This window comes from Scatophagus argus, chromosome 1 (genome assembly GCF_020382885.2).
Source record: "Scatophagus argus isolate fScaArg1 chromosome 1, fScaArg1.pri, whole genome shotgun sequence".
Classification (NCBI taxonomy): domain Eukaryota; kingdom Metazoa; phylum Chordata; class Actinopteri; family Scatophagidae; genus Scatophagus; species Scatophagus argus.
Genome location: NC_058493.1, coordinates 21,720,510 through 21,741,796, shown reverse-complemented (window position 1 = coordinate 21,741,796; position 21,287 = coordinate 21,720,510). Strand labels below are relative to the sequence as shown.

General features: G+C 42.8%; 1 protein-coding gene across 12 annotated transcripts in view; it reads left to right on the top strand.

Annotated features, from left to right (window-relative positions):
- The window catches only part of LOC124060310 (bromodomain adjacent to zinc finger domain protein 2B-like), a 65,527-nt gene that overhangs the window by 23,107 nt on the left and 21,133 nt on the right, over positions 1 to 21,287 (top strand). For all 12 annotated transcript variants that reach the window (XM_046391149.1, XM_046391103.1, XM_046391156.1 and 9 more), the window contains exons 3-9: positions 11,747 to 11,938; positions 15,665 to 15,856; positions 15,955 to 16,116; positions 16,630 to 16,826; positions 16,929 to 17,141; positions 17,249 to 17,857; positions 20,357 to 21,101. In XM_046391149.1, coding sequence (XP_046247105.1) covers positions 11,749 to 11,938; positions 15,665 to 15,856; positions 15,955 to 16,116; positions 16,630 to 16,826; positions 16,929 to 17,141; positions 17,249 to 17,857; positions 20,357 to 21,101 — 2,308 coding nt within the window. In that variant the 5' untranslated portion in view covers positions 11,747 to 11,748. The remainder of the gene's footprint in view (positions 1 to 11,746; positions 11,939 to 15,664; positions 15,857 to 15,954; positions 16,117 to 16,629; positions 16,827 to 16,928; positions 17,142 to 17,248; positions 17,858 to 20,356; positions 21,102 to 21,287) is intronic.

Sequence of the window (21,287 nt, the reverse complement as noted above, 5' to 3'; positions counted from 1 at the left end):
CCAGTTAATAATAAACTGATGGCTGTGAGTCTTTACTGCTGGCCCTAGTTTAAATGGCTTTAGAGCGCTCTTATCTTCGCAACCTCCACCCAATCATATCTGTCATGGGACATGCTTATTATGATACGCACATTTCTCTTTTTTGTCATCATGTTAATATTTCTGTCTCTATCATCTGGCATATTTTTTTTCCCCATCACTTCACTTTGTTTTGTATTGAATGTGGAGATTATAGTTTATAGTATATGAATACCTTATAGTTAGCTATATGTGTGTACATCCCCCAGCATCACACCGTGTCTGTATTGTCTCAGCAATTTTTTTCCAAGACTTTCTCCACACTGTAATACTTTTTGCAGTTCATCACTGAATAAAGATATTCTCTGTGATATTTAATGAATGAAATGAAATCACACAAAGCATGTTTCATCTGAACAAATGTTAAAAGTTACCTATACAGGAACAAGAATGCATCACATTCCTCCTTTAATATCATTATGGGTTGTTATCTTACTATCTTAGTTAAAGTCCAAGATTTCAACTTCAAACAACTGTTAAACTAATCATGTCGTTGGTCAGACCATGAAGCGAAATGTGTAGCTTAATACAGACTGAACAAAGACCTTACAGTCACTTAGCAAAACAAAAAAATCAACATGTAGATGCTTGCCAGGAGTGCTGAGAAATGGGACAAGTCAGCTTAATATATGCAGTTGTTTTGTCAAAATAGATACAAGGAGTGTCGTCACACACCACATGAGCTCTGAGGCGGGGAGGACCACAGACGTGCATTGGCATGTTGGGGGGGAAATAAAGTGACGAGATTGTTGAAGATTTGCTCTTGACACTGTCTTCATCTCCAACTTTCTGTCTGGAGCAGTAGAGGAGGAGTGAATGTCAGGCTTTATTTGTCTGGAATTATATGGTCGGTTCATCAGTAAAGGTTGAACAGATTTCCTAACTGGCACGGATAGTTTACAGAGACTAATCTGAGATATTTCTTTAGAAAACCTTTGCAAATACTACTATTTTCCTTCTTCTGTGTTTTGGCTGCATTTTGCGACTCTTGTGTGTAATACGGACATAAACTAGTGGATGATAAGCATACAGCTTATGTGTTTGTGTGTTTATGTTTGCGCGCGTGTGTGAACATGTCACTTTGTGTGCGTGGGCTTGCGCGTGCATGTGTGTGTGAGATTTTTCTACCAGTACAAAGATGTCCCAAGGGTTTTTTCCCCTTTTCTCATTACAAATGCTAATGTCACATTAATGAAATCGGCTTAGTTTAAGGTTTATAGCGTAGCCCACACTGAGAGATTTGGCCTCGACACTTCCCACATATTTCAAGTTGAATCACATTTTTTTTTCCTGTGGGCATACTATTCTGAGTTACTCTAAAATGTGCCGGCCCTGAGTGAAACTTCAGGGGAAAAGTTTAGAGCATGGTTGCCAAGCTTTGTCATCGTTGTAAATTGTCAGGCCACAGGCTGTCGGCTGCCCAGCTTCTGAAGACGACTGTTAGCTTAGCTACAGCAGTAATGGCTTCATTGAGGGGCTGGCTAATCTAAACATTGTGTTAATGTGCTAGCAGCGGTTTGTGGAGTCACTAGCTGTTAATCATTGCTCAACAGAGAGCTTGTCAGGCACAACATGCCAGAGAGTTAATCAGGGTTATAGATCCCTGTTTTTTTTTTCATGCAGAGGACATAGCAGCTGGGTTTTTTAAATTATTAGGCCTTTGCAGTAAGCACACACACATAGTAATACCAGCAGCTGTGTTTTCAAGGGTCAAATAAAGATGTGAGAAAAGCTTTCAAAATTACACATTTAAATGTATTGTTCTATTATCTCAAATAAAAGTGCAGGGGCATTTATTAGACCGCTGCTTCATAATGTCAGAACTGAAAAACATGTAATTTAAAGATGAACCCAAATAATTTATTGTATCCTATGATTTTTAATCCATTTAGCCATCAGTCTTGGTCGTTTCTCTCACTTGATAATGGGCATTTTCTAACCTCCCAGTGGTGTTTTACTTCTTGCCTCAGTTTGCCATTTTTCCAGAAATGTACTAAAGACATTTAAAGCTTAAGCAGAGACTAAGAGGAAGAGATTGTTCTTTGTAATTAAAAGCCAATTTTGTAAAATTGATTAGATTATGCTAATCAAGGGAGATTATATCTTAAAAGCAGTGTGAGGAAGGGAGATAGAGGGAGTGTGAAGAGTGGAAAGGAGTGACAGTCCAGCCGCCATTACAAGCTGCTGATTTCTGCAGAGTGCTTCATAAAATGTCAGAGCGTTTCTCCCTGAGCAAGACACTGAAAAATGGCAGCGCTGTGATGTGCTGGCACCTCACCTGCTGCACCGTGTGTGTGTGCGTGTGTGTGTGTGTGTGAGAGAGAGAGAGAGGGAGAGCGTGAGAGGAAGAGAGAGTATCACTTGTGTGTGTGCTTGTGTGCAAGTGTGTGCTTGTCCATGTGTACATGCCTGTATGTGTGTTTTTACATCTGTGTGTGTGTGTGTGTGCTTGCGCGCACCCGCGTGTGTGTCCACCACGCTGGCCTCCCTCCCATGTTGCAGTGAAGCAGAACAGAGTGGCTGACTGCCCGCTGCTTTGCCTCACTCTCTGTCAATACAACACTATGCTCTTCCAGCCAGTCATTTTCACATTTTTAACATTAAGTAAAGCACCCGTTTGAACAGACGAATATGAGTGACCGACACAGGGAGCTTAACGCCGGCGGACGCCCTCTCATCAGAGCTCATGTTTCCAGATCGTTGTTCTGAAACTACTCGATAGCTTTTAAAACCCTCATTTGATTTCAATATTCAAGCACACGTGCGACGCTGCGAATAGCGTGCCCCTGTAAACACCTCACATGCTTTCTGTTTATTAGCTGATGTTAAGTGCATGTTTCCTTTAATTTACCATTTGTGTTATTAATGTTGATTTCAACAAAAGACTAGAAAAGGGTAAAAAGTGAGAGGGGAGTGAGAGAAGAGAGACTGGGCAGGAGGAAGGTGTTAAGGTGGTGGTGTTTGGGGGAAGGGCGGGGGGAGGGTGCAGAAGAGATAATAAACACAGCATCAAGGCAGAGATGTGAGGTGAGCAGCCTTTTCATTTAGCAATGTTAACAACCAAATGCATAATAAGTTGCAGGGAGCAGGGAACTCAGAAAATGACAACCATAATTCAGTATTTTGTGTGTGTTGAGTACCACAGGAAAGTGCAAATATGACTTAATCTGAACTAGTTAGAGAATTACGTTTCAGGCTTTTCTGTGATCTCAGGTAATGCAAAAAAAAAAAAAAAAAAAAAAGTAAAAAGAACAGAAAAGTGTTGGGAGCTGTTTTGCAATGACTGGTAATCAATTAAGGGCTTTTGAAACAAGTTTAGGGATACAGTTAACAGTCATTTTCATCCTTAATTCATCTGAAATTTAACTTTTCAGATTAACCAGTTAATCCATTGGTTTATGAAATGTCATAAAATAATGCATCTGAGCTCAAGGTAAAATCGTGCTTTTTTTGTGCAACTGACTGATCAAAAACGACTAAAACATAAATCAGTTATCAAAGCAGATGTTGAGTGATTTATCTTCCGATTGACTAATCATCTCTTGCAATATGAGACGCTGCTATTTTATATATGTATGCAAACAAACAACCATCTGTGAATGTTTCACAGATAAATTTGTCCTGGACAGTTTGGCAGTTTGGCCAGTGAAGAAGGAATATGGCCACTGAAACTCTGTGTGGCTTTGGGGAGAAGTGAGAATTTGAATGTGTGGTTCTACAGACTATTTTCTCAGACAACAGATGTGCACCAGGAACAGCATCAAACCAGGCTCTTGTTACTGGTAGTGATGAATAAACTATTTCTGCCATCACACCACTTATCAGAATTCTATCACATTTGCACATTGATATCAGTTGTCTCCTGCAAGTAAAGTTTCAGCCGAACAGAACTGACTCTAAATGGATTCTTCCCATGGAAATGGACAGAAGGAGCTCCAACGATTGCTCAAGCAAGGCTTGCCGCTCTCTGGCTATTCCATTGTTCTGTCACTGTCAGTTTGTTTTTCCATTTGACATGCATGTCATTTGCATTATGCATATCTGGAGTACTGCGCTCATTCCCCAACCCCCTCCCTCTATCGCTGTCTCTCCTTTCCTTGATATTCCTTGATAACTGATGTTATTATAGTTATTCAGTTTTATGTATTTTTGTATTTTTTTATATTTATTTAAATATATGCCATTTGCAGAATGATGAGTTTCTTTTTTTAGGTTTAAACAGGAAATCACACTCAAACAGTGATAATCTGTGTTTTTATACCAAACATTTTATGAAATTTTATACGACTACATTGGAACCTGATATGAGCTCAAAATCTCATATCTAGAAATAAGATAGTACACCATTTACAGTATTTCTTCATATGACAGTGACACACTTGTACTGTTTTTGTAGTATATTGTAGTGATTTTGGTAATCCATCCATCCATTTTCTATACCGCTTATCCGTCAGGGTCGCGGGGAGCTGGAGCCTATCCCAGCTGACTACGGGCGAGAGGCGGGGTTCACCCTGAACTGGTCGCCAGTCAATCGCAGGGCCAACATACAAAGACAAACAACCACACACTCTCACACTCACACCTAGGGGCAATTTAGAGTAACCAATTAACCTAATGTGCATGTTTTTTGGTATTGTGGGAGGAAGCCGGAGTACCCGGAGAAAACCCACGCAGGCACAGGGAGAACATGCAAACTCCACATAGAAGGGCCCAGACCGGGATTCGAACCTGGAACCCTCTTGCTATGAGGCGACAGTGCTAACCACTGCACCACCGTGCCGCCCCGATTTTGGTAATCTTACAATAAAATACATGTCATCATTCATTTGGATATTTTGGATTTCTGGTCACAGTAACTTAATCTGAGACAGTATACAATTAGTGTACAGGTGTCTGCTGAGATCCAAGAAAGATGACAGGTTATGTCCAAAGCAAAATGTTTACAGCTGAAACACATTAGATTATTGTTACTTTAAGGTGTCAGTTTGCTGGAGCTCGCCTGTTGTGCATCAATCCTACTCTTGTTTTTGTCAGAGGCAACCACAAAAAAAAGTTTTTTTTTCCTCTGAATTTAAATCACAAATTAGTAGATAATACAATTAGTGTTACAGCAATTACATTATTGTAGTGGTACTGAACTGGGCAATGTCACTGGAACCAATGAGACATAATTAAAACATGCGTTTTCAGTTGACTTTGTACTGCAACATTCTGCAAACGTCTGCAAATGTCTTGTTTAAATACTGGAGGATTTTAGCTACTGTATTTAATATGTGGGATGTATTTTTGTGAAGCAAGTTGTGCACCAAGTATCTAAGCTCAATGTTTCAGGCCTCAGGGTACATTTTTTGCAAATCTTCAGTTTTATTCCTTGCGCTGAGTTACATTCAATGAAGTTCAGTTGTGAAAACTGGAGTGGAGTAAATGTAAAATGCTACAGTCTGTAATCTAAATGGTACAGTATTGGTAACAGGCATTGGTTTACCACTCACCTTTACTCCAATGTATGTGGTGAATGTGTGTGTGTGTGTGTTTGCGTGTGTGCAAACATGACTGTATGTGAAACATTGACATGGTGTTATTTCGTGCTTCTAAACTGCTCTAAAGTCATTATGGACTCTTGTAGACACATGCAGCCAGTGGTGAGCAGATCTGGTTCAGTCTGCAGAAAAACCATAATGAGCAGTGAGACTGGCAGATGAATGTGAGTGGCTAGCAGAGGGAGAAGGGCAGATTCATCAGGGATGATTGCCTGATGCACACTTCTGGTTTTTTGATGTGAAGACCCTGCTAGGTTACCATGGGGAGAATAATTAGCTTTGGCTGGATGCAGATGCGAATGAGCATAAGTGATGGGAATTTTCTTATTGAGCTTACTTTATGATACTTAGAATGCTGCATATGGGTGTGCTTGTGTGTGCACATATTTACACATGCCCTAAGACACAAACACACACACATAGATACTCTTTCTCAAATATATGCACACAGACTCACACTCACTACCGGCTCATTCTCTTCTATTTATGGCCAGGAAATTGGAGTAGTGCTATGTCTGGTTGAGCTGAGTAGCACTATTCTGTCACACATAGGTTTGACATCAAACACAAGTGACAAGCCTATCCTATTCCTCTCCACCGAGTCATCACCATGTCCCAAAATCACATTATTGTCACTGGGAACCCAGCAGAGACGGATGGTGAGTAGGGGTGTTGATTCCAGCCTTTGGCATCTACAGTATGCTTGAAAAGGCAAATAAAGCCATTTGGCAAGAGCTGATTTCTTGTCATTTCAAAAATATACAGAACGCATGTGGCATGCCATTTGGTTTTATATTTTATCTAAAGCCTCTTACAGCAACATGGATACGCACATGTTGTTATTTATTTATTTTTTTAACAACACAGCCACAGCGCCACACTGTACCATTTGTGTCGCGCAGGACCATATCATTACCTTTTTGCCCTGGCTGGCAGTAAAGCAGCTCTAGCATGGTAAGCTCCAGTGTTACAGGCAGTGGCTGTAATAAGACCTGTGGCCAGCACCGCTGCCAAGGCTAGCTGAGGCGGGGTGAGAGATGGTGCCCATCCCCTACATGCCCTGCTCTGCCATCTGTCACTGGGCAGGAGCAGAGCCGAGGGAGGGGTCTGAGTCACTCGAGTTGTTGTCACCTAGACAGGCCACGCTGGGGCATGCCGTCTCTTTGTACTCCTTTCAGGCCTTGGCTCAATCCACTTTCAGTCTTCGAAGCACTTTTCCAGTTTTGCAAAAATCCTATTTAATATCTTGATTTGGTGATTTAGTACAGATTTTTTGTTTAGGGATTTAAAACTTACCACATCAAGGTCTTTTCCCAAAGTGTAATGATGTGCTACAGTGATACAACACAGGAAGTAGGTTACACATCCTCCAAGATAAAGCTGGAATGATTTGCCAAAGTCAAGATACCCAAACACTACCGGATTCCAGCTTCTAGGGCGGTGAGGATTTGCAGTTTTTCTTAGTTTGATAATAAACTGAAAATCTCTGGGATTTGGACAAAAGACACAATGACATCATCTTGGGAATGAACAAATTGTGATGGATATTTTTCATAAATTTATAGACTAAATGATCAATCAACAGCCCTAGAATAAATCCTGCTGTTTCTGTTATGACCTTTCAGACCTTACAGACGCAACCAGTGGTGTGGCGTGATATCACACGGTAAAGGCTGTCTCTTTAAATGTTCTCTGAGTTGATGTTTGACTCTGGACAAAGGTTGTCACTTAATTTTTTTGCCAAGACGCCTGGTTATGTCATTTCCTGGCTGACGGTGTGCGTGCAGGGAGGGGAGGGAGGGAGGAAGGGAAGAGAAAAGGGGTCAAGCGAGCTTGTGCGTGCACTCTGCTGTAAGCAAGATGATCTCGCTCAGTTAGTATTCATTGCCAACAAGCATGCAAAGCGCAAACATCCACATCCATATGCTCATGTCGTGCCTCCAAAAACACACGCCCTGCACATGAACATATACAAACACACACACACACAAAAGAAAAGAAAGAGATGGGAAGTTCAAACAATGTGCCAGAGCAACAGCAGTACAAGGTCAGAAATAAAGATGTTCTCGCTGAATCAGAGACAGGGATCTCGCTTTCATGAATGCAACTACAACAGCAAATACCTTTCTGTGTATGTGTGTTTGTGTGTGTGTGTGTGTGTGTGTTTACATTGCCTTTCAGGAATATGTGATTCATGAGAACTGACTGATTGGTAACCACCAGAGGAGCTTGTTGACATGAGACGCGTATTATCAGTTGTCAGAAATAACTTCTTTATTTGTTTTTATTTATATTGAGCTACACAGAAATGGAAGGGTTAAATAAAGCAATGACTCCCATACGCTGATTAAACAAGAAGTGCTAATGGTGGATTACTCATTCCGATCCCTTCTTCACCAGCAACCTTCACCATGACACACTTGCTATGTTGACATTTCTCTTGTTAGCTGCCCAGAGCAGGACACAGCTAAATAGAGGTCTGCGTTTGACACAGTTGCAGATCACGATAAAAGGTGGGGAGTGAGAGATCCAGAGGAGAGAGTGAATGTTGCAAGCAGCGATGATACTTTCTTTGTTGGCCGCAGTATGAAGAAAAAAAAGAAAGAGAGCTGCGAGCCGCCGTGTGTCTTTGAATGGGGTCAGGGCATCATGGGGAATAATGCATTTCCCTTCCCTTGCGCCAGGCGCTCCTTCCATTACGGCTGGAGAAGAGACATTGTGTCCACACTCTGATTACCACTGATCCATGCTGATGACTCTGTTGGCGGATTATCTCAGTTAGTATCAGCCATCTGTTACTGTGTGTATGTGTGTGTGTGTGGGTGTGTGTTTTATGTGTGTGTTAAAGGGGCGAGGAGAAAAGGGGCAGGAGTGAGACACACAGGGGGTTGAATAGTTTGAGGCTGTGACACATGCACACACACACACATGCACACACACTTCTATAGGCACATGTATCGGCAGTCTTTTGTACAACTGCTGCACGCATAACCAAGCGGCATTACATACATGCAACACAGGCGTACGACACCACAAAACAAACACGTGATGTAAGGCCACATAGCAAGCAGCCCAGGCCATTACTCCACCACCAAATGCACGCGCTCTATCTCTCCTTTGTACAATTCTGCTCCCCTTTCAGATGATACTGACATGTGAAGGCTCCTATATGAAGGCCACATGCAATCATAAAACTGCAGAGCTGTTTATAGCTACACTATCTCCTGAAGGGCTGTTGCATCCAGCCACTATTAGCTGCATGCGTTGACAGCTGGGTGCTGTGGTGTATTTGTGGACGTGACTCTGAATCCGGTGCTGGAGCACATCTTATAAATCATAGTTCAGCCATTAGCATAAATTCTCCCTCTCCTTGCATCTGCGAGACCTGCTGTTTCTGGTTGCACCGCTCCGTGTTGATTGGTTGGTGTTGTTCAAGTCAAATTGATTTAGCCGTTCACGGAGATTATAGCGCTTGCCTTATACCGCCACTGTGGTGTGCCGTTAATTACCTATAAAATCAAGCTAATTCTGATGCTAAATCCATTTTAATTTCTCATAATTAAGTCAGGATTGGATCCTTAAATACCTTGGCGCTCCATTATTGTTGCAATCATTGTTGTGGCTGTGCATTTGGTGGTACATCGCAGGGCTCAATCTTATTATTGTTATTAGATTTAATTGCTCTAAGTGATCAGTTTGTAGTTGTCGGAGGAAGATGGACTTGCCTCGCAGTCGTTTTTCCCCTGTTGTCCTTTCTCTCTCTATCTCTCATCCCAGAAAGAGGCCCTTTGAGAGATTGTGAGAGATGAGAGGAGATGAGGGGGAGGGTAGCTTGCTTTACACCTCTGCAAAGAAGGGATTGCTTTTTTGTTGTTTGTTAGGAGGGAAATCAATTCTGTTCACATCATCACGTTTTGACAAGGCGAGACATTAAGTGCAGATATTGAGAAACGACAGGAATGGTTTACAGGCTGTCCTTCATCTTTCCCACTTTTTTCCTTCCTTCTGTCTTTTTTTTCCACAACAAAATCAGAGCGCATTGTCTTGCTTACCCCCCTCCCCTCAATCTTTCTATCTCTTTTTCTCCTTGTCTTTCTCTGTTTTTTCCTCTTCTCTGAAAAGGTAGGGAATGATCCGCTTCACTTACCAGCTGACACCACATAAGCTTGCTCGTCCTCTGAGACACGAGCCTTTTGTTTTCATGTGCATTATGATAATTATGAAGGGCCACAGCTCCTCTCCATTTTCATCACACTTCTAATGATACTTACATTTTTTTGTCAGAGGCAACCCCATGGAAAAAAGCACTTTTTTTTTAATCTTGTCAGAGAATACTTTTTTCATGTTTTTTTTTTTCACCCTAACCTGACATTTAAAGGGTGACAGCCGAAGTGAAGGAGCACAGAGTGTGACAGCCATTCATGCAACAAAATGTGGCAGAGAGGTAACAGATTTTGGTTAAGATCGCAATGAAACTCTTCATCTTCACTCAGCCGGAAATTTATTCATGTAACTAATATATAATGTTCATTTATTTGCTGTTCGGGTTGATAATTTGGCTCTTTAACCTGTATCCTGTCACCTTGCATGAGAGGACAGTCAAAGGACCTTTGACCTTGCTCATAATTACACAACCAGCATCTTTTCACTGCAGCAGTGGCAGTCATGGCTGCCCAAGTCCGATGGCACACCAGCCTCCTCCCCGTGGACTGCAGCAGGTTTTCTTGTCATCCTCGCCTCTCGCTCTCCCTCTCTCCCTCTCTCTTGTCAGTGTTGCTCCTGGCGAAAGGCTGATACTTGATATTCAGAGGATAGCAGCTTTTGTCTCAGAGATTTAATCAGTGGCTCTGCTCCCACTGCAGAGGAGAGAGGGAGGGAGGGTGGGAGGGTGGCGGAGGGGTGGCAGGAGAGAGGGAAGGAAAGAGAGATGGAGGCAGAGACTGTTTATGTGTAATGACACAATAACAAAGCCTGCCTGTAAAACACAATCTGCAAACTGTGCTTTTGAAGGGGATTTTCAGTCCTGGATTAGTGTCAGGCAGAGGGATATGGAAAAGGAGAAGAGAGAAAAAGAGTCAGGTTGATGTGATAGACAGGGGAGGTGATTTTGTGTGTGTGTGTGTCTGCAGTGGGGGTTGGATTGTGTGAAGTGTGCGTTCATGCGTGTGTGTACAAATTCATGTGTTTTGAAAATGTTTTGTATTTATTTAGCGGCACAAGTCAGCGGCTATGTGGGCACAGCCACACTTGTGTTGTCAGTTGTAAGCTAAAGTTGAATAACGTAAGTAAAATATTTGGCTGCAGAATGACCAAATGTTTCATGCGAGGGTTTATGTTGTTGGTTGGTTGATAATGGCCGGCATGATGACTGTGAGACTGATAATGGAAAGCTACAGTGTTGGTTAATGCACCCGTCATCTAAAAGCTTCTCTATTTAGTTCCAGTTCCAAGTGAAAGGACTCAGGGAGCAACGTTGTCTCTAAAGGCCTCAAAGAGCTCTTAAATTTAGATGACAGTCTTTTTTATCAAGGGGGTGTAAAGGGATCCTGGTTGCCAAACACAGGTGTGCATGTGTGTGTGTCTGTGTGTGTGTGTGTGCATTTGTTTGCACATGTGTAACCCTGTGTGTCTGAAGGAGAGAGACTGACAGAAAAGTGAAAAACTGTTATTTGTCAATTTGGTTTTTGAAGGTTTCTTTTTTTCCCACTAACCTCTGTCAGTCTAAACATCCCATTTCAACGTCAGCAGAGCGACTTCTCTGTGAAAAGTGACCATCCTGTTGCAGAACACATTCTCAGCACCGGTGTTTTTCTTACATCAAAATGTAAAACTTGCTTTGTTGTCTGGTATCAGAGTCCTCAAAGATGCCATCCTCCTCCTTAGCCCATATAGAATCAATGGACGTTGGGAGCCAGTGAGCATGGCTAAATAGAAATATTGTTCAGGGGAAGTGAGATGTGAAAGGAAAAGTGTCAGGAGATGTGTGTGCATGCGTGCGCTCGCTAGAACATGCTGTGTAGGTGCGACAGTATGCATTCGTGTGTATGCGTTGAAGCGTGTGTGCTCGCGAGTGTACGGCTGGGTGTGCTTTGCTATTGTAACCCTGCTGATTGGATTGTGTTTGACAGATATGGAGTCTGGAGAGCGGCTGGCCTCCCCTGCGCCCACCCTGTCTGCTGCTCGCACCTCCTCCCCTGCGGCCTCTTCCTCCTCTTCCTCCTCCTCCTCCTCCTCTTCCTCTTCATCATCCCCTGCTCCCCACTCAAAGAGCAGCCTGGCCCCGAGCCCCTCAGCACTGGGATCCACCCTCAGCACCTCTGGTAAGAAACACTTTTACTCTCTCTGTCGATCTTCTGTCTATGAAAGTCCATGTCTTCAGAAGAAAACCAAATACAAGCACACACAAACAGTTTCCATGTAACCATAAAAACTTGTCAAATATGGTCACCTTCATGTGTCGATAGCATTCAGAATCCTCCTCATTTCTTTACCATGAAAAATGAGTTTCCTCCAGTATTAATTATACAGTTATTTTGCAGCCTGTGTGAATACACCTCTCTCCCAGCTACAAAGATTTTTTTTTTTCCTGACAGCTTGGGTTGCAATTGAAAAGCTGCTGCATTAATGAATCCCAAACAATTAGGGGGCTCTTTTGTGTGAGAAACACACACATGCTTCGCCATGTCTCCTGACAACCTTCAGCTCTCTGGCTCCAGCTGCCTCAGAGTCAGGCTCAGCACGACACTGTGCATGTGTGTGTGTTTGTGCGTGTGTGTGTGTGAGAGAGAGAGAGAGAGAGAGGGAGAGAGAGCCTCTGCCTGCATGATTTAACATTTGTCAGCCACTCAGTGTCTAGTCAGCCCTGTCCGGCATCAAGCCTCCTTTCTATGTATTGGTCAAAGCCATTAGAGGAGTGTGTGTATATTTGGGTGTGAGTGTGTGTGTATGTGTTTGTATCTGTGTGTTTCTCAAATATCCCTTTAGAGAGTGAGTGAATCATTCGCTCATACTCTCTTTCCCCTCATTTCTTAATGTCTCGCTGTTTTTTTCATTGGCCTACTGCTCTCTCTCTCTCTCTCTCTCTCTCTCTCTCTCTCTCTCTCTCTCTTTCACACACACACACACAGTCACTCACACACACGCGCACACACAAACCAAGATTTGCGCAGAGCAGGGAATGGCATGTCCAGCTTTCTCCGTGATTGTTGTCTTTTCTCTCTGTTATGAGAAGAGGAAGAGAGCAAAATAAAGCCCCTTGTTTTGTCCTCCATCTCGTCAGTGTTGCCCCAAAGAAGAAGCCATTAGGAGCATCTCCTCCTTATGCATTATACATCCCTCTTATCCCTCTGTGCCATTACGTGTGCTCAGATTTTCTAGATAAGCGATTTTGGACTGAGCGTCAAATGAAATACTGAGAGGCAAGCTGTTAACTCTGAACTTCTGCTGCGCTTTGTGGGAATCAAGCGAGCCAATTCTTTCTCGTTTCATACAGCGTCTTGTTTGTTGTGTGGTCCCCAAGTCAAACAAATATACAAATACCCAGTAAGAGAAAAGAGTTAAAGTCTCTGTTGCTTTTCCACATCCAAGTATCATAATTTAAAGGAAAATCATTCTCAGCTAGAGCAACAAGAATATGTCGAGTGTGTTGTGTAAGCAGGTAACATCAGCAGTTATGTATTGAAGAGATGTCGTATCATCACACACTGTGCAGTCATTGATTCAAGGTCCTTTGCCAATGTGCCAGTAACACTTTAAAAAATCTGAAGAACTTAAAAATGAGCAGAGACTCTGTTTATGTGTGTGTTTGTGTGTGCATGTGTGCGCGCGTGTGTCATTGATGAGGATATCACTCGGAGAATAAAAAGCTGATCGGCGCTTGTAGCACTCTCTTCTTCAGGGATCAACTCACGGATGCAATTAACTTAAATCTGTCTGTGGAAATTTGATTGACTGCAACAAACAACAAATTAATCCCCCTTCGGCAGCATCCAAACATGAAAAAAGCAGGCGGTGCAGTTTGTCAGGGTGGAGGAAGGATTGAAACGGGGCACAGGAGCGAGAGAGAGAGAGAGAGAGAGAGAGAGAGAGAGAGTCAGAGTGAGGAAGAGAGAGAAGGTAATCCTAGGTATGTCTTTCCTGTGCTTCTGTCTCGCTTCAAATTTTTAGATTTAATTATTCGCCTTCTGGAAGCCTGCATTAATATTGAAAAGGCATTTTGCTATGCCTAGAAAGGAATGGGGCGTGTGGGGGAGAGGTGGGCACCCCAGGCATAAGTGAACGCTGTGGCTGGCCTTTCTGGGGGTTGCATTGCAGTCGTTTATCTTCGTATCCACTAGCTGACGCTGGCAAGGCAGGCTCTACATATTCAGCATATTCTAATGACATTCAAAAGGCAGATTTTGCTGTCTCGTGGTAGAGAGGGGCCTTGAAGCCAACACAAAGGACTATACTTTCACACAACTGGTATGCTGTTGACGCTTTGTTTCTCACCGTATAACTACAAACAGTTTGATTCTCACTTATAAATAGTCTCTGGGACGCATCTGTAGAGTCATGTTCATTTACAGTGTTCCTTCCTTCCTTCGTATAGAGCACACAGAACTGGCCTTACTGTGTCTCCCTGCGGATAATTAGATCGCAGACTGCATTAGTTCAGAAAACACTGTACTCCAGTGTCACTCTGTTGTACATTTCTGTGGTGTGTGCAAGTGTATAGCAGTTTGACATTTTCATCTGCACTGTGTACAACACTTTCCTTTTCTTCAGTCATCACTTTTTTTTTTTTTGCATGTGTATTACCTGGCTTATGCGGAGGCATCAAGCAGGCTTGCTCTCCTTTTCTGGAATAGAAATTGAATTTGCATGAAATATGCTCACACCAAATTGCATCTGACTCTGGGAGGAGGTAATACGTGGCAGTCGCCCCTGCCAGAAATGATTGTGCTCAGGAAAACGCTAGACGATGATGATGTTGATGAAGTATTCTTCTGTGCTGAAATTGAATGCCAAAAGGATAGAAGGAGGTTAGCTTTTTATGCCTTACACACACACTTCTTTTTCTCACCAACAATATCCAGTCTTTGTTGCAGCGCGGCGTATTGTGACACTCTAAACTAAAGAAATATCCCCACCAAATAGTTGTATGTCGAAATTGGATTATGACAAAATGCTCTATAATTTAAATCTATAGAAATGAGCATCATGCCGAAGCAATAGCCTGTCATGCTCGGAGACAGTATGGCTGCTTTTTACAATTAGGTGCATTGTGCACTTAGTGAAAGCCAAATCTGAAGTTAATTCTTACACAAATAGAAGTCGGTCGTTCTGTAGCCTATTTAATTCTTCTGTAGTGAGATGGATAAGAAACGACACCTTCAAAAGCTGTTTAAGTCTGGTTTTTACACGTTGTCGGTCTGCACATGAAAAGAGCTCAGTGAGAACGGTGTTCTCTGTCTACACAAATAAACATACACACAACTAACAGTAGGGCAACAAGTTGTGCTAAAGGTGCAATAAACAACTGTCATACCAGCAGTACACTAATGTCAAAATTGAACTTTATGGAGGAAAAGATTTATTAAATATGTAGAAGTAATGAAATCAAGTTAGAGCTGCTTATTTTTAGATGCTGGAGTTAAAAACAAAATTCAACTCCTGCGTGGAATTCATCTTTAAATCCTGTGATATGGGACTTTCTGTGTGTGAAACCCAAACAGTAGTTTGAAACAACGAAATGCTATTTAAATAACTATCAACAAGAAAATGTGTGATTTTAACAATAAACGTTCTGTGTCAATAAATTAGCATCCTATTTACTGTCAAAGAAGCAGGTGTTCGCTCTTTATGTTTGGAGATACTGCAGAAAGGCAGACATGTCAAGGAATTCTTCAAACAACATTTCTCTTCTTGCATGTTTATTAAAATTGAATCAATTCAAAAGTTGAGAATGTATCTCCACTTGTTGCCTGGTGTCACTGGCCATTGTGTTTGTCATGGATTGCAATTGACAACGCTTGACCATCGTTCTCGGTTTGAATCTGTCTCAGGACGTCTGTTTGGAGCAGCAGGAGAGCAGCCCTTCATTGGCTCCACATTGTCAAGTGCCTTCCCTCTGGTCAACCACCCAGCCTTCGGAGCCATCTACACTGCTGGAGCAGGCAGGCCTGAGTTTGGAGGCCTGGGTTCCCTGGGCATGTCAGCTGCTCTGGCTGCCCACCCCCAGCTAGGAGCCCTCTCGGGTAAGATGGGCATTTTCGAGTTTTTGGCAGCAATTAACTAAATGGGGAAGGCGCCTTTAATCTTCTCCTCTCCTCTCCTCTCCTCTTCTCTCCTACAGAGTGGTGGCGAGCTGCTGAAGCCCATGGACGAGGAGCTGCTGCCTTTCTCCCCTCTTTCATCGGTTTCCCTCCATTCTTCACCCCTCACATTCAGCCCAACCACAGCCCCAGTCCAGTCCCGATCAGGATGCCGGGCAAGAATAGCCATGCCCCACCTAAAGGTACAACACTCATCCAGAAGACACAGTAACTGAAAAGGGTTATTATAATGGAATCAAAGCAGGAGAATCGCAGGTGATAAATGAACATTGAGTTTGTTTTAAATGAAATTCTCCTCTCCCACCATCTTTATCGTCTTCCTCCTCCACAGCTTAAATCCACTTTGTCCTATGGTGAGGTTTCTCCTTTTTGAGACATATTTAATGACTTTCAGGCCTCACTTAGTGATTCTGTCAACCTCTCTCTTCCCCACTTTCCTTCATGTTCCCTCTCATCATCTCTTGCACTCTTTTAATTTCACAGTATCTTTTAATTTATCTTGTTTTATGTAAACTGCTCGTGCTGGGCTCGTGCCTTGCGCAGCCAGCATGTTTGATGAGATACATGTATAAATCAATATTTTTATTAGCCTTATTCCATTCTGCAGTTAGTTCCAGATACTTCATTATCGAGCCAAAGTTCTCAGAAAAGATGGAGCTGATTAGTGATGCAGTAGATCTGCTTTGTGTTTCTAGGGGTGAATGGGGCAGTGAATGGCAGCGGGATCTGTCCTCCCACCACACAATCAGGGAGCTTCTCTGCGAGCCCGGCTCCTGTTCAGGCATCGACCAAACCAACCAAAAATTCAGACCCCTCCAACAGTCACCGTAGCAGTACTCAGAACAATCCGGCAGAGTTGGTGGAAAAGCCGGTTCAGAAAACTAAAGAGAAGGTCAGGAGATTTTGTTTTCTCCTCAATTTGAAAAGAAGTGACATGTAACATGTGTGTGTTATACGGTGATGCTGATTCGTGCAGTATTTTCTCTCAAATTAGAAGCCACGAAAGAAGCCAGCAGACACTTGTGTGGCAAGCAACAGTGAATCAGGCTCATCCTCAGACAGCTCAAGCGACGGGTCCCTCAGCAGTGATCTGGAAGATCTGGTAGAGGATGATGAAGACGATGATGATGACGATGAGGATGACGAGGAAGAGGACAAACAGAGCGAATTATCGGACTCTGAGAAGAGGACGAAGAAGAAAACAAAGGTAGAGAAGAATAGTAGAGACAAAAGGGGAAGCCGATTGGTGCTCAGTGCCTTCATTCAATAAAATGTAAAATGAATTCTTAGTTCTGTATGTTATTTCCTCTCCAGGTTTTGATACCCAGCACTGGAACTGCAAAGACTGACAGATCACTTTCTTCGGAGCCCCAGGACAGCAAGGTCCCCTCCAACCCCCCAACGCTTGTGCCCTTACCCTGCTCTGTCTCCCCTCCTGCCTTGTCCCAAACTTCGCCGCTGGCCCTGCACAGCTCCAGGTCCTGGACAGAGGGTCAACACCAACACTTCAGTGTGATCCAGTCCACTGGCCTGGCTGCCAATTCAAAGCCCCTGGCGCTCCTCACTCAACCTCGTAGGGAGTCTTCACCTTCCTCCTCCCCCATAGCCCTCACCACATCTCCAAAGGCACTCTGCAGCACTGGCTCTCCCAAACTTCCCAAACTGTTGCCCTCCTCCTCCCCCCAACACCTGCCCCTCTCCCTCTGCTCCTCCCCTAAGCCTCTCTCTGTCCCCTCTCCACCCCGCTCGACTCTCCCACCGTCTACCTCCCCAAAACCTTATGGTTTGACCTCATCTGTGACAAGCACCCAGAAGTCCTCGCCAAAGCCATCTCGGCGCGCTGTTCCTGGCTCTGCTAAACCCAACAAAAGGAAACAGCTGGAAACTTCACTTGCGCAGATCAATGAGTTCAGGCTCAAACAGGTAAGGCAACCTGATAACAGTAGATGAAGAAGTTTTACCGTGCCCACACAAATGACACACAGTACAGCGAGAGGCAGACAAGATAAATATAGCTGCACAGTCAGCTTTAGTGAACAAAGTTATTCCAAACAAGTTGACAGTAATGAATTTATCCGCTGAAGCGGAGTATGCAGTTAGATTTGTAGATTCTCTCTTCATTACCACACCATAACCAGCATCCCGTTTAATATGATGGCCATTTGCCATATTTATTTAACGCAAGATCCAAGCAGCTCACAGACAGCTACAGAACTGTTAGTGGTGAAGCTGCAAACTCAGTTTAAAAATGAAATCATAATTCTGGCAATGTCTTATTCACAAGCGGCTGGGACTTTGTACCAGAGAGAAGCATGTTTCAAGGGGCCTCTTATGACACGGCCTTAAGCAGACTCTTACAACTGTAACTGGACTTCAGAGAGAATATTTGCTTTGTATAGTTGATTTAGAAGGCAGCACTTGTTTGAGTTAAGCTGTAGGACACTGGAACTGGACGTAGGAAAGCAACTAGTCATGTAAGTCAATTAGATATGCCAATAGTTATTACCAGTAAAGGCTGCTGTTAACACGGTTGGTGTGACACTCATGAGTTTCTGAGCTAACGCTAGGAGAGCAAAGATCTTGATCTTAACTGACTGTTTTGTCATTGTGCACTGCAGTTAATATTTGAAATATTAACTGCAGGGATATTTTTAACAATATCCCTAGTTAAAAAACTAGGGATAATGAAAGTGCACTTTTCAGGCACTTGTCACCAATATCCCCAACTGTGTTGTAAGAGTTCAGTCCGTTGCAAAATGAAGTGTCTTCATAATTTAATTTTGTGCTATCATAGGTTATTAAGTTAGTACATTTTTATGGATTGTGTTTTTTATTGGCTGATTTGACAGGCTTAATGAAGAATGGCTTGACAGGCTTCCTTAAAATCCTTTAAAGTTTGTGAATATGAAGAAGTAAAATTAAGGGCTTGAAAGTTTTTGAAAATAGACACAAATAGACATGAGTCATTGAAAGTGCTTTAATTTATATATTTTTCGCCAGAATACAACTGACACAAAGTTCTTTTGATATTTTAATTTGATTTAATTTAATTTTACTTACATTAGTGAATAGACTACGTTCCGCTGTCTGCCTGTGTGTTTTCTGTAGTAACACAGTGCAGCTGAGAAGTGTTCACACATTCAAGACTCTCTCTCTTTTAATTGTTGTCTGTGAGCTTCTGTAAAGCCTGATAGTTCTCATTATAAAAATTCTTGGTGCCGTAACAGTAATTAACCTTGATCTGTGTCCCAAACTATGCCATGTTGGGTGCTTGATTTTGAGGGAACTGGGCTCGGAAAGTCCTTGAGTTTGATATTTAACAACGTTTTTTTTTGTTTTCAATCAAATTAACACTTTCTGTTATCTCACTCTTGTGGATTGTCACACTGTCTCAGCTGATAGTTTGACTTTAAAGCTGCTGTAAGTCAAATATGTTGTATCAAGTTCAATGTTCTTTCATAAATAGACCATTAAGCTCTCTGATATTCTGATCTAAAATATTATCATGGTGTTTTAACTATTAACAACCTTTGACTTATTTACAGTGGTTACTGCTGGAAAGATCACAATGTTGATAACAAGCATCATGCTCTTATTTTTATTAACATTCTGAAGCGCACTTTGTACCTGCACACATGCTGCTGAAGCCTGTTATTTATGTTTTTTAATTGGTTCAGATGAAATGGTATAAAAATTGACATTTTTCTTTTCTTTTACTACACAAGTTGCTTCTCCTCAGATTAAATATGAATGACAGCACAATAATCAATAAGCTAGATCTTTCGAGATCAGCTTTTTCAGTGGAAATCACTTCCCCTTCTCTGTTCTACCAGTTTAGAGAAGTTTAGAACAAGCTAAATTCCCCCTGTGGTTTCAGCACTGTTACTGTATTTCATGGTCTGTGAAATTGATTTGTTTCACTTCATATCACATCCAGTTGAAAGTGCAAAGTCTAACCTGCCTTTGCTTAAACACAGATTGAACCAAACTTGTCATCAGTGTAAAAAAAAAAAAAAAAAAAAAGACAAACATGCTCAGCTGCATGATAATAACGATGATGGAGCTTTTCAAATGTGCAGACAAGAAATTGCATTTTTAGAGAGATACTCGGTGTCTCTTTTTGTGCACTTGGTCGAGTACAATGCCTTTGGTTATTGCATTTATGTTCTTTTTGTTTCTCAGGAAAAGGGCTTAGACACAGTTAACTGTACCAGTGTTCAGCATTGTAGTTTTGTCACCTGCTCAAACAATCAACTGTGATGTGACCTGACAGCTAGAGCAACTCTACTTTGTCCCATCTCTTTTCTAATTTTTTTCCAAACCTCTCTTTGTTCCTCCCATTATGCCATTGCCTCTCCCTCCCGCCCCCTGACTCCCTGCCACTCCTTATTCTCTCCCTCTCTCCTCCTCCTTTACTCCCAGACTCTCATGTCCCAAGGGCAGACGTTCCCAGCTGAGCTAAAGAAGCAGCAGCAGGGGCCAAACAAGTCTCCCAAGAGGAGGTCTCTGTCTTCATCGCCATTGCCACCCGCTCCGCCTCCTCCACCCCAGAACAATCACTCCAACCTCTTCCTCTCGAGTGCCCTGCTGGGGCTTCCCGAACCTCACCACCCCAATGGAGTCATCCAAAGCACCACTCAGGACGCACCTTTGGCCCTCATCACCAAACCTCGCAAAGACTCTGCCTCTCAAGGCAAGTCACCTCAGTGCGACTCTGATGCTGGGTCGATGCCTGTCAATCTGAGCACAGGGGCGAGCAGGACCCAAGCAACTGCCCAGGCTGGGGCTCCGACACAGTCCCCCACTACCTCACCCCATGCCACAGGCCATGGATCCAGAAAGAACAAGACCCCGAAGGTTAAGGGACAGACACCAGGGCTGGGACAGGGACAAGCAGATCCCTTAGCTACCTGGAAGGGCCTCTCTCAGAACCACCTAGTACAGTCTCTAGTAGATTTGTTTCGTGGAGGAGAGTCCGGGATTGGCATTCCTGGAGTTAGTATCCCTGGAGTAGGAATTCCTGGAGTAGGGATCCCTGGGACATGCAATCCCACAGCTGGTCTACCGGCTAACAAGGAATCTGATGACTCGGGAGACGATGATGATGATGAGGATGATGACCTTGAGGAGGAGGAGGATGAAGAGGACTCAGATGATAGTCTGTCAGGTTTGTGCCTTTTGTGTACTTTGTATCAAAGGAACTCTCACAATTTAATAATGAGCTGACTATAAAATATTAACATCACAGCTGCCAGTAATAATTATTTTAATTACTGATTACTCTTTCGATTATTTTCTTTATTAGTCAACTAATCACCCAGTCTATAAAATGCCGGAATTGTTAAAAATGGCC